The 14,822-nt window shown below is 32.2% G+C and overlaps 1 protein-coding gene across 1 annotated transcript in view; it reads left to right on the forward strand.

Moving 5' to 3' along the window:
* Window positions 1-4,541, forward strand: part of LOC124354272 (myrosinase 1-like) — a 38,479-nt gene extending 33,938 nt beyond the window's left edge. Inside the window, exons 12-13 of the mRNA XM_046804605.1 lie at window positions 2,420-2,526; window positions 3,640-4,541. Coding sequence (XP_046660561.1) covers window positions 2,420-2,526; window positions 3,640-3,769 — 237 coding nt within the window. The 3' untranslated portion in view covers window positions 3,770-4,541. The remainder of the gene's footprint in view (window positions 1-2,419; window positions 2,527-3,639) is intronic.
* The last annotated feature ends 10,281 nt before the right edge of the window (window positions 4,542-14,822 follow it).

Below are 14,822 nucleotides of genomic sequence, written 5' to 3' on the forward strand. Positions count from 1 at the left end.
TCAGTATTCCACAGGTTTTGATATGGGATCCCGAGGTAATCTTATAGCCAGCAGGACACATCAATGGGGCTCTACAACATCAATGAGGGCATAAGGATTACATCAGAGCAACATTAACTGTCGTCTATTTGTCAGGGTCTCATGTAATGTATCCGATTATTGACTGGTTTATGTCAATAACATACTAGCAATGTGCCTGTGTATCTTCTAAGCTTATCACTATACAGGTAGCCTATGTACTCCGTTCGGTTCCCGGTACACAGACTTTTCGCATCTTAACAAATGAAATGACGTAGATAATAAACAAAATGTTGTCTGTTATTAACTTCACTGATAGTTTAAGCACTTATCCTTGAATTAAAATAAAACCAATAAGTTTCTTAAAATTAAAATTAAACTGCTTGATGTGTCTATAACATATATTTAACGTTAGATTACATATGAACTTGTTTAGGAATACGTTTTTGTAAAGAGCTTAACCGGATTACCTAAATTTGAGTTACCACTTTCTCTAAGAAAGTAAGAACTCTTTATTGAAATTTATAGATTAATATTAACAAATAAAATAATATTAATGAGCTAATTAGTGTTGTTCCTTTACATATATCAATATTTTAAATTTTCTACATAAATACTGTGACATGCTTTTTATATGATTAATCTCAATTTCAGAATAAAAGTAAAAACGAAAAAGAAGTGTATATATATATATATATATTATATATATAATATATATATATATATAAATAAATTATGTGTATAAAGGGATAATTTAAAGTGAATTTCCACTAATTGAAATTGTAAAAACATTAGAAATGCACAAATGTTTGTCAAAATACTTTAAAATATAATACAACAACAAATAAAATACTTCTTCAAACACAATTAGAGAGATTTGATAATTAACTTTTCTTGCCTGGCTTAGTCTCAACGTTTGCAACACCTGAGGCTAAAGTAACACGAAATTTAAAAAGAGATTCGAATACAGAAATTACTTGAAACTAATTTATTTTAAATTCTATGAGATTTTCTCCCGAATCTCGTTCCCAATCTGTAATTTTAAAAATACCTGCTAGGCATTTGCTACAACCATGAAAAAAAAAACTAAATTTCATGCAATTAATTATAATGTATTTTCACATCTGTTCACATTTGATTGATAGATTATGAATATTGCTGTAGAGTATTTTGCATCACGTTATTACTAGTAATATTGATGCTGTTACAACTAAAATTGTGTTGCTGTGCCTACTGCTATACAATGTCATCAGGAATTTGTATAATAAGTTTGCCATGTCATATATTGTATATTTATTTTCGTGAAAAATACAAAACAACCTACTCTCACGTGAGCAAATTGAAGTACTTAGTTTGGTTTTGAATTATGTATTTAAGTAAACTGGTTCAGTTGTTGGATGGAACTAAATAAGGCAAAATTATTCTTTATTTATCAGAGGTTCAGAGATAACATAGTAAATTTAAAAAGTTATTAAATAATATGCATTGAATAATAACACAAAAATCATAAAGATTTAGTTTTTAATAAGTTTTTAAATGTATGTAATGTTTTGTCAAATACCCTTTTAACAAAAACTGTAAAGTCCTGCATTTGTAATGATATGTGCATTGAAATCTTTATGTTAATGGTAAATAAAAATGTGTTATAATTTTATAATTCAATTTTGTTTTTACAATTCTCTTGTATTTTAAAACTATTGCATGGTCTTATTGAGTTATACAATTTAAAAAGTCAAACTCAATGAAATATCTGTGTGATTATTATATTAGTTTTTCGTGGTCCGGATATTTTCTCAAATAATTTGTTACACAATTAAAATCTTTGGATATTTCGGTCTTGTTGTAGAGAGTTGTCGTCAGTCAACACATTTAATAATACCAAAACTGACACAGCCAGCAACGTAAGCTTATGAGTATTAATAGCCTAGAAGTTGTGGAACTATACCGATTGGCTTGTACTAACTCACTGCATGTGATAAAAAGCAATAATAATCGCTGATTGGTCATATTAACCAGTGTCGGGTTAAGCTTCGTACAATATCGATTATCTACTCACCATTACAAGAAAATGTGCCTACTGTCTCTGCCAGTTTTGGTTTAATGTCTGTTGGCTAAAGAAACGTCTTTCAGCGGGCACAAAATACCTCAAGATTTTGATTATGTTTGCAGTTATTTGGCGTCGTGTGAACCACAAAACTTAAAACTTAAATTATGACAATTTTACCAGTCGCGTAACTTGTCCCTTTCATTCAATTGAATATGCTGTATCCATAAAATTAGATACAGCAGCCCCATTATAGTTTAAATTCAAAGCTTCAGTAATAACAGTATCATTATGATCTTAGAGGTAAATAACTGAAATTCGGACAATTACCTTTATAGACTGTCTTCTCACTTGCAGGAATCGATAGAAGTAGTACTAAAAGCTAAACAGGAAGATGGATGCAACATCATAGGGTATACGGCATGGTCACTGATGGACAATTTTGAGTGGTACGACGGATACAAGTAAGTGATAAAAATCTGTGTTAACTACTAAATATGGTAAATTTTACATGGTTATTCTTAGTGTCCCTGATTAACAAATAGGCTATTTATTTTGATAATCCCTCCGGGCTACGCCCCACTGGTCTCTAAAGTTGCACAAAATCCAATACGAAATGTATTAAATAAAAGAAATACTATTAATAGGAATGAACCAGTTTGAACATTGATTTATGACAACACAACCATACGTGTTAATAATTTATCTATTATAATGCACGTGTTCGCATTTATAGGCTTGGAAGCAAAGAGTAATCTTGATAGTATTTAATTTTATTCTGAAATCTCTGTTGAGCTCAGATTTTATCCAGATAAGAAAATTGTGTTTTAGGTAAGATATACTTCTAACTGTACGTTTCAGCAAATATTAAGTATGCAGTCCCTGGTCAGTATTGTAATACAGATATCAAACAAAAAGTTACTATCTAACTTTAACTATAAATTTAAAGACTGCTATTAAACCCTTCCCAGTTGTATTTTGACAGAAGTAGGCTTTTTTGCTTAATATATCTTCTTGGTAGGGGCACCAAAGCAAACTTTATTTCGGTACTAGTTTACAATGGCCGAAAGTAGACACATTATGATCGAAGATGGCTTCTTAGACATTTGTATATATGTAGTATATTTGTTTTTTTGATCGGATAAACAAGGGAAACTTAACATTGGTGTCGGAAATTAATTCGCTTGAACCAGAGTAACCATACACGTGCGAAGCCTATGAAATTGCTTGTGAAGCCACGGGTAACTAATAGTAACTAAATGTCGTCTATTTTGCTCCTCCATCACTAAGGCTTCTCGCCAATTTCTCCTCTGTTTGGTTGTCTGTCTATTTAACTCTGTGTCTGTTTTTCGCTGTATATCTCACGACGAAATAGTCGACTGAATTAATATTTTGCTTGCAACTTCAGCGAAATCTGTTATAACATGCAGTCTTGCGTATTCCTGTCTTGTCATATTATGTAATCTATTTAGTAAAATTTGATGCAACGTATATGATGACTATTTAGAAATTTGCATAAAGATATAAACTAATATACTTTTATACAACATATACAAAATAAAAAATGTATGTTTCAGAGTAAGATTTGGACTTTATAAGGTTGATTTCAACAACACGGAATTGCCTCGAACGATGAAACAGTCTGCGCGCTTTATCCAGAAGCTTATGGAGAAAAGAGAACTGCCAGCTCTTCCCTTCGCTTCCTGATATTTGTGGCTTTTAATAAAATCAATTTAGGTTTTGCTATTATATTTTGAGAGGATCATTTTTGCTGAAAGTTTTACTACTGTATTCATAATTTTGCAGTAGGCTTTATTGAATAATTAAAAATGCACCAATATACCTTTTATACAATGTAATCATTACTGTCGGTCATGTTTGGAAAATCAGCACAAATGTTTATTTTTTAAAGGCTAATAATCTAAAGGAACACAAAGGAGTTCCATAAGAATCAAATCTGAATTGATAGTTGTTTAATTTGCTGACTCATTATGCTTGATCTTCTGTAAAAACAAGATTTTTATCGTATAGTAAAATTTAAATATTAGTTGAGATATCCTCGTAAATTAACACGCTAACTGTTGCAGAACGAATTGAATTCTAAGCGGATTGAGTGTACAAAATAATCTCTCAATCCCTCATTCAGTAGTAACTTAGGTTCATCTTATTAATTTATCTGAATGAAGAATTTAATTTGCGTACAATTATTCACTATGTTTATAAGCTTTCCATGGATAAACAATCATGAAGTGAATGATATTTTTGAGATATTTATTTTAGTGTACATTGCAGTATAAGTCAATAAATCATAAAGAACATTGGGTCTTAAGGCAATCTAAATTTTCGGCTCGATTAAACTTTGAAATGTTGTATTTTGATCGCACTGAATAAATGTTGGATTACGCTAGCAAATTACCCTTTAATGTTCATTATAGTGTGAAAACATACCATAAATATATAATACTTGTATGTTAAAAAACTGATTATTTTATTTATGAGAAACCTTATTCCTAATTACCTGAGTTTTTCGTTATCGCTATTGAGATGAAACCTCATTACCCAGCCGCAAAAGCTTAGGAATAGCTGCGTGACGTCGGTAGTTCGTCGGAAGGGAACAGTTATCAAATACGCTTGGGACAGCGTCTTAGCTGGGATTCTTATCTCCGCCGCAAAAGCCTAGGAATAGCTACGTGACGTTAGTAGTTCGTCGGAAGGGAACAGTTATCAAAGACGCTTGGGATAGCGTCTTAGCTGGGATTCTTATCTCCGCCGCAAAAGCCTAGGAATAGCTGCGTGACGTTAGTAGTTCGTCGGAAGGGAACAGTTATCAAATACGCTTGGGACAGCGTCTTAGCTGGGATTCTTATCTCCGCCGCAAAAGCCTAGGAATAGCTACGTGACGTTAGAAGTTCGTCGGAAGGGAACAGTTATCAAAGACGCTTGGGACAGCGTCTTAGCTGGGATTCTTATCTCCGCCGCAAAAGCCTAGGAATAGCTGCGTGACGTTAGTAGTTCGTCGGAAGGGAACAGTTATCAAAGACGCTTGGGACAGCGTCTTAGCTGGGATTCTTATCTCCGCCGCAAAAGCCTAGGAATAGCTGCGTGACGTTAGTAGTTCGTCGGAAGGGAACAGTTATCAAATACGCTTGGGACAGCGTCTTAGCTGGGATTCTTATCTCCGCCGCAAAAGCCTAGGAATAGCTGCGTGACGTTAGTAGTTCGTCGGAAGGGAACAGTTATCAAATACGCTTGGGACAGCGTCTTAGCTGGGATTCTTATCTCCGCCGCAAAAGCCTAGGAATAGCTGCGTGACGTTAGTAGTTCGTCGGAAGGGAACAGTTATCAAATACGCTTGGGACAGCGTCTTAGCTGGGATTCTTATCTCCGCCGCAAAAGCCTAGGAATAGTTGCGTGACGTTAGTAGTTCGTCGGAAGGGAACGGTTGTCAAATAACGCTTGGGACAGCGTCTTAGCAAGGATTCATACTTCCGACGAAAGTAATGCAGGGCAGTCGATACTCCAGGTAGCAGCTTGTATAGGAGGCATAGGTCCGCAATCTCACGCGATCTCAGAGGATAAAGTCCAACCCGAAACTCGATGGTATCGCAAGGCGCGTAAAAGTATTGGTAACCCATCCTCAGCCCAATCAACCGTATGAATCTTCGCTGCACAGAGTTTTTCACTATGAGATAGATAGAAGAGTGACCAAATATAAGAACAGTACTCGGGCTTCTGGCGAACGAAATAGCAGTAGAACTGCATCAAGTTTTGATAGAAAAGGGGTCTCTAGATAGTCTATGTAGGAGGCCAAGGGCTTTGGTGTCACTGGAGCAGATATAGTTGATGTGTTGATCGTGTAATAGACTGGGAAACAGAGTAACTAGTTTTTGTCACCAATACAGTTTTATGATTCAACGTTTCAATTCAGAGCAGCGACTCGACAGTTCTACTCTCAATAATGTGGTGTATACAAACCCGTACAAACCCACTATCATTCAAGAGCTGACACTATAGACGATATATAACTGAACAAGTTTCCTCACACGCACATATATTTGCATGTTTTTAATTAAATTGTTATGTAAATATTCTTTAAACTGTACTTACTGTTGTTAACATTATTGTGAAACAACACACGTTTCGTGTTATTGTTACAGTAAATTTTTTAATCTTATATAGTAAACTGTAACTTCTGCTTTTCACATTGAAATAAAATGTTAATGTGTTTAAACTCTTTATTTAACGTTAAAAATTTGTAAAACCAAATTTGTACTTATATTGGTTTATTAAGAAAAAAGTTAACCTCGAAAGTCCTAAGTGCTAGGTCAAAACTAAGGCACCTTAACGAGGGCCTTGTAGGTGTCGGTATGAACATATGTGAGAATGACCATATATTCTCATGTAGTATAAAACTGTAATTGTTACTTTTCATTCATACTAATCAAAGTTAAACTTAAGTAACGAACTCACTGTTGCTGGTCTTGAGCGTAAACTTAACTTAAAGTTCAAAAATCGATTTTGGATTTAGAAAACATATTTCAGGATCAATTAATAGTACTTTAATTCCTGAATAAAAAATTGTAGACTAAATATTTTTTGAACACTCCAGGTGAAATTACAGGCATTCCAAGTAGGAAATTTAGGCTGAACTAAGCTCACGAACTTCTGTAACTAAGCTCACGTAAATAGGCTGAAGATAAAAATGTAAATTAGTTACAGTTTCAGGGGGGTCACAAGTTTTTATTAATAAAAATAAGTTTGTTCAGAAAAAATATTGAAGGACATGCAATTTTTGAAATTACATTTCATTAAACAATACAATTTTCTTAAATCTCAAATAAATAAAAAAACATACTTCTTTTTGAATATGTAACTCATTTACATACTATAAAATATTTACATATTTATATTGAGCCATTTTATAACGGCCTGATTAAAAAAAAATGGCTAAACTTTAAATACTGGTATTTTCACGTGGAGCGATAAATATCTGTCCTAATTATTACAGTATTCTTGGCAAACAGCTAAGAATTAAAAATGAAAAATATTTTCAAAACCGACAATTAATTGCTCTACGTAAAGAAGGAAAGACAGCATTATGTACGGAAAGAATAATGAAATAGTAATAGTTTTAATTCTAAGTTAATCTAAGAATTATATTTTGTCAACGTCTCCCCTGTCCTGTCAGGAAGATTAACACTGTCGATCACGGTTATTCTTTTTTTATGTTATCATAACCTGGAACATTTGTTATCTTAGTTTAGTTACAGATAATCTATAGCCTCCTCGATCAATAGATATAATCATCAGCTACGAGCGGCATCAAGGTTGGGACACACATATCCGCACCGCGCCCGACACGTGAGTCGGCCGATTGTTGGCCGTCATACGGTGAAAGAATTGCAGCGCAGTATTCAACCTGCAAGTCCACACATGTCCGCACCGACACCAGACCGTCGTGGCCGCACCGTGTCCGCACCGTCACCGATATGTGGAGTTTGAATTTTGACGGACACGGTGCGGTCTACGAGCGACATCATAATGTTGTTTACTGTTGCGTTCTTCTTTTTAAAACTATTTAAGTAGTCTACACGTTCTATTTTATTGAATTATTTAGTATAGCCTACTAACTCTACAATATCCTGTGTTCGCGTACAAAATCATATTTATTGATAAAAGTATTACATTTTCTTACCTTAGAGTAAACTAGTCATATTATCTTATTGTGCATATTTTCTTATTACAACAAATTTGAAAACCAAGTTGTACATTAAGTGATTTTAAAAAACTAAATTCAAATTATAAAAATCTATAAACATTTTTCATTAATTAAAAAATGACAAGCATGTAATTATTTGCGCAAAAATCTATTTTTCTTTGATGTACTGAAGTTACTTCATAAATTTATTCCGGTATTTTGTAAGGGTCATATTTAGAATGTTTCTATGACATTTTTATTTTTTTATTCTTTTCACTTCAATAAAGTACAAATAAAAATATTTTATTTACAATAAGATTTTCAAGCAAGAACAACCCACGTTAAAAATAAATAAATAATAATAATAATAATAAATCATTTATTTCCCCATAATAACAAACTGAATATTACAAATAAATATTATTGCCAGTGCTTAATAATAAATAATACTATGACGTAACGTAATTAAAATAGCAGTAAATAACAAATACAAAAAAAATGTTTTCTACTTACTTTATTTCTAATTTATGTATTTAGAGTAATAAAATATAAAAAGTAGTTTAAATCCTTTTAGATTTTTCTTTCTTTTTTAAAACTAATAATTAGGCCAATAGATTTACAAAATAAGGGAAATTTAGGTACCCCATAAGAGGCTGTGCCTGTGTTGGGGATACTATATACAAAAAGGGTAAAAAATAAAAATAGCGGAATCGAGCAATAATGAAATGATAAAAATTAGTTATTGTAGCTTATGTAGTAAATAATGTACTATTACGTTTCAAAGTTTAAATTTAGTATAACTAGTGTGCTGTATTAAACAAAAAGGATTTATGCATGATTTAAAATTCAAATATTTAGGCTTTACACATGTAACATTAAATATTATATTATAAATAATTATTTTATAATGCACTAACATGTCTATTTAAATATTATTATAACTTAGCAGAAAAGACTAACCATACACTAATTTATTATCTTAAACATATAATCAATATTATTTTGACCGATCAACCATACTCTAATTTTTTTAGAAACATATATTTATGTTTCTACTATTTTGACTAATTCTGGCAATAAATTATTTGTCCTCGAAGCTATAAAAGAAAAAAAAAGTATAATGTGTTTTTTGTATGTTCTCCAGTATATATTTTACAAATATTTACTATGTTTTACAAATTATTATAAACGGGCTTGCAACATGGCAAACTCTCTGGCATCACACTATAGCTCTTGGGTTTAATACAAAAAACACCAAATATACTGTTTATAGTGTATTTGACCAAAATTCACTGCAATGAAACACAATGAACAAGAATTATAGGGATAAAACATATAACCAAGATAATGATATTTACAAATTTTACATACTAGCTGATTGTACGTACAAAGCTTTACTGTAGCATTGCAATGTTTCATTCACCACAGCGATTAATAAACATAACAACAATGAAATTAACAATTATCTCAAGCAATACTTAATCTTCCGAATATTTTTAAAGTATCTGTCACTTCGAATTCAAAAGAAACATGCTCTAGTACAAACAGTGAGATTGTTGCGCTCGGACTACGTACGGACGTGTGTGGCCTCACGGTAACCGAGCCGAGCCCGCACCGACACTCGGCCGACTCACGTGTCGGGCACGGTGCGGTTATGTGTGTCCCAACCTTTAGTCAGATCAGTTACAAACAATAAGTATAAAATTGAATGAAATTTCAAATATTTAATGCGTGTATCAAATCACTTTTAATTTCCATTTATTTCTGGATTGAATCAAATTAAAATTAAACTTTAATGTCCTAATTACTGGTCAAATACTATTACGTCTTATATATGCGTTTTGTACTATTTCCAACTTTTCTTTCCCTAAAAAGATTGTGAATAGTTATATGACTCTATAGCAAGCGTTGTGTAAGACTTAAATATTAAAAATACTATTTATAAAAACCATATCAAATCTATTTTTAACTTTTTGATTTATGGGTTAGAAAGCACTCAATATGTTGAAACCTTACTCATGGTTCTAATACTTACTAAATATTTGTATATAAACTTAATTGTGCACATCTGTATACAATTATATTAATCACCTATGTTGTCATTAAAGGGGTTGAAGGTCTTTTTAACAGAGTACCAGGATTCCTGGGCCTGGTATCATCCCTTAGCGATATATTTTTTATTGAAGGCCTTACTCTGGAAGTTTTATTGAGTTTTTAAGTAATCGAGATTGCAAGATAGAAAAGCATACATATTTATGGAATACTTACATCGTGAGAGAAGAAAAGCCTACTTCCGCTCTGACCAGAGCCAACAAAGTTTTGCGACGCCTTGAAACTAAAAGAAACTCAGCCTGCTGGGATGGTATATGTTCAAATTGTTTGAGGGACTACGAACATAATAATTTATTGTCTGAATTATTTCAAAAGTATTATTTTGGTTCGTGAATCTGGTGTATTCAGTCCAACTTATAACCTAGATTTTAATAATTAACTTAGACATTTATGGAACATTTCTCAGCACATGGTTGTTTAAAATAGGCTTTTAATTATTTAGAAAACAATTAGCATAGCCTCATAGCGTAGTAATTGAACGTAGGATAAGGTTGGTAACTCGATTAGTTACAGGCACTCGAATCTTTAAACTCAGCTACGAAAAGTTAAGTTCAGTATGTGTTTTGAAAAAAAAGGATGACCTTCATATATTGAAGTGAAGTAGGTTTAAATATACCAGAAGAAATGCTGTACTACCACACAGCGGTAATTTATGGTATGATATGTAACGAGCAAAGGCGGATTTGAAGATTGCCGCCCCTGGGCTATCCACAATTTGCCGCTCTCCCCCTCCCCACCAACCATGTAGGCTTACCTTGGTACCGCAGTGGGTCGACGCGACGTCGGCGGCAGCGAGGCGTCCACGCTAAGCTTGTAATAAAACTCAAATAAAATAGGTTGAATTGTCAACATTGAAGTTACGCTTCTTATAGTTGCAGTTATTGTTTTTACTATAAAATATGAGATATAACATTTATCAACTGGCAAATTACTAAATACTCATAAAATACGAAATAAATAGAATATATTAAGAGAATGATTGTTTAAACAATTAAAATTTACAAATTATTATACAAGTATTTTTCACGTATTTTTTTAACTTTTGGAATAATTTATTTTTTACTTTTTTACCAAAGTTTTCCGCCCCTGAATTCTGCCGCTCTGGGCTATAGCCCATTCAGCCCATATGTAAATCCAGCCCTGGTATGAGGGGAACGAAAAAACCGCATATGAGCAGTAGAAGTACTTAGAAAAACAGCGGTATTACTGGAACATTCATCTTGTAACACTTCAAATCTAAAAAAATGAAAAAAGTGTACAAATGAAAGGATAATGGAGTATATTTGTTTGTAACATATAACGATGGCAAATGTCTAAAACTCTATTATCCTTTCAAACCTTCTATCATCAATAACAAACTTTAAACAAAGAAGTACAGATGAAATAGTAATAAACTAGATTATTGCAGGTTTAAGACAATACTTAATGAAAAGAGTTAACACTTAATTGGAGTCTTTACAGCTCTGCACGGCGTGATTACAGAATGTCAATGCAGTGTCAATGTAAATGCAAGCGGATTAATAGAATAAAATTAGTCTAAGCCATTTTGAAATCAGCGAGCAGGCAGAGATTTGCTAGCGAAATAAAGCGAGCGTTAAATGACGGGAGAATTGAATAGAGAATCGAATAGTATGCGAATACTGTACACCCCGGGTATTCACATATTCGAATACCTCTAAATGAATTCGAATACTTTTAAAATGAATACAATTTCTCTAGAAGAATCGAATTCAAACCTACAGTATTCCTTCGTTTAGACTAATAGTATTCACATAAAAAGAGATATTCATAATTTTGAATAAGTAAATAAGTAATTAAAAATGTTCAAACTTGACAAAATGTATAATTGTACAAATATTCAATTAAAAAACACTTATTTAAACAATAAAGACGAAAATGAATGCTTATTTTACGTTGTGTAAAAACAAAATATGAATGAGTTTTGAGTTCACTCTATTTCTACGGTCTTTGGTGGCTCTTAACACAATAAAACCACCGGTTAAACCACTTTATGTTATACAATTTCATTTAGTTCGAATTTTCTAAAAAACTTTTACTCTTCCATTAATGTGCAAAATTCATGTAATTAGTTCCTAGGATATTAGCTTTTTAAGACGATACACTCTTAAAAGAAGTTGGAATTTTTATTACTTTATGAATGTATAATACAAATATTTTGGATTTAAAAAAGTAAAAATTACATTTTACTATCATTTCAACACTTTGGAGATTGGTTGAAATTTAGGGAATTGTGTTAATGAAACAATGCAATGAGTCATACATTCAAATCCATTAATCAACAGATTTAATTGGTGTAGATACTGCCAAACACTTTTTCATGATCGCTAGCCAACACGTGCATTATTGTATTCCGTTACATCCACATTCAAGAGTGCTGACCAATATTCGAAGGGTGTAATTAGTTCTATCCATCTTCAGAGTATGCCATACCACGTGTTGCACGAAAGAATAAAAAAAAGTTGTGGATGACAAGTGAACCAAAAAAAAAATATTAAAAAATGTGTACTCCATAATTATAAATAAAGGGAGTAACCTTTCGCGTTTAAACGCTCCCGTGGGACCCTATATATATATATATATATATATATATATATATATATATATATATATATAATATATATATATATATATTTCTTGTGTTCGTGTGTATGTGACTGAACTCCTCCTAAACGACTGGACCGATGTTGATTAAATTTTGTGTGTGTTTTCAATGGAATTCGAGAATGGTTTAGATTCACAAATTTGGTCCACTGGAAAATGTTTTTTTTTTTTAATTAATTTTTCATTTGTAAGTAGTTGTTGATTTTGGAGTGTTAATGTTAGGCTGCGCTACGACACGTAACACAAAGTGATCTGATACTTAACAGCTGTTAACAATTTCAGCTGAAGTTAATCAAAGAGGCAGAAACATCGGTTTACATTTAAAATTTAGTGCATACATACAAGTGCTTGATCAGTAGTGTAATTGCATAGATTGCATAGAAGAAGTATTGCCTAATTTTAAATTTAGATTGCACAAATGATCGATAACTATCGTTTAATTAATAGTAATTAAACGATGTTATAAAAACTACCTTATTGTACAAAGCCGTGAATGTTTGCACATAAGGTAATCGAATTTGGTTAGATCGAAGGTAAATGAAAAGAGCTGAAAGAAGACTCTATGATCGGAATTGGTTTTCGTTGATACGTTTTCTTAATCGGAGCACAAGGAAAACTCCACAATAATACTGGAAATATCTTAGACAGAAAACTAATATTAACAGACCGAATTTGATTCTTTATAACCTAATTAGTTTATCGAGATTCATCCATATAAATTAATTGTACTGAATTACTTATTAACACCTAACAAAAACCATGAAAAATAGAGGCTGGAAATATGGTACATACTTCATAATGCGCCCAAGAGGCTTACGAAGGAACGACTATAAATCTCAGGAATGTTTAGAATTTGATAGAAAAAGAGTACGTGAATATAGTGTACTGTTTGTCAACAGGAAATTGCGTGCGAAGCCGTGGGCAACTGCTAGTATAGCCGTATATATATATATATATATATATATATATATATATGTGTATATATATATAGTATATATATATTGGTTGAAATTTAGGGAATTGTGTTAATGAAACAATGCAATGAGTCATACATTCAAATCCATTAATAAACAGATTTAATTGGTGTAGATACTGCCAAACACTTTTTCATGATCGCTAGCCAACACGTGCATTATTGTATTCCGTTACATCCACATTCAAGAGTGCTGACCAATATTCGAAGGGTGTAATTAGTTCTATCCATCTTCAGAGTATGCCATACCACGTGTTGCACGAAAGAATAAAAATAACCCCAAAATTAGGCAAGAATAATATATATATATATATATATATATATTATATATATATATATATATATATATATATATATATATATATATATATATATATTGATCTATTGATATAATATTTATCAATAGATCAAGTTTATATTCTACTTTTAAGGTAAAAATTAAAACTATAGTATTGTAATGGAAAAGGTTTTCCAATTCCTGGGGTATGTTTATTTATCATCTTTAAACTTTATATCTCATACTGTTTTATTTAATGAGTCTGGTCTTTGAATTCAAATTAAAAATTCTTAGTTGAATTTTGTTGAATAGATCCAAAAAAGGTCGGCGATGAAGAAGCTCAAAACGAAATCTTTGTATTGTTTCGACATCAGAGATACATAGACTACAAAATATTATCTAGAGGAAGAGTATTTCTCATTGTCTCATCAAGTGCTCAATGGAGTGATGTGGGGTTAATGTTGGAACAAAAGATAATTAGTTTTGATCGATTGTGGTCCAATACGTTCTGTTTCTGATTTCTTTATTTTAAATCAGCTTCAAAAGAACATTTTATAAATCATAAATATGTGCAATGATTACGTGGTGAATAAGATCCAATGTTTGAAAAAATAAATGACCACCATAGCAGACAAGGTACGGGGAAGATTATTCAATAAAAGCAAATCTGCAACGAGAGGGTTGTGAGGGCTGAGAATGTCAAAGAGAACAAACACAAGGGAGGTTCCGTCAGCTCGACCTGGAAAGTTTATTTGATTGGAAACTTCCACATAAAAACGTCCCTCCATTCAGCCGTATGCTATTCAGTAAAAGCTGGTAAAGCTCTTCGCAACTTCGTCAACTTTGCTTTTACCGAGTTTAGGTGAGGATATTTCCGAGAAATGGATTACGTGTCGGTCTCATAACGCGGGAGCACTGACTGACCATTGTGTTATTTGTGTACCCTATCAACTGCATGGCATCTGCTGTTACCAAAACACCAGTGGAAATGTGTTTGAAGTGTCTCTATATTAAATAACTGTTCAATATCTCAAGTAAATGATTGTATTTCACTTAGAATTGAATTGATTAACAGTAG

This window comes from Homalodisca vitripennis, chromosome 2 (genome assembly GCF_021130785.1).
Source record: "Homalodisca vitripennis isolate AUS2020 chromosome 2, UT_GWSS_2.1, whole genome shotgun sequence".
NCBI lineage: Eukaryota > Metazoa > Arthropoda > Insecta > Hemiptera > Cicadellidae > Homalodisca > Homalodisca vitripennis.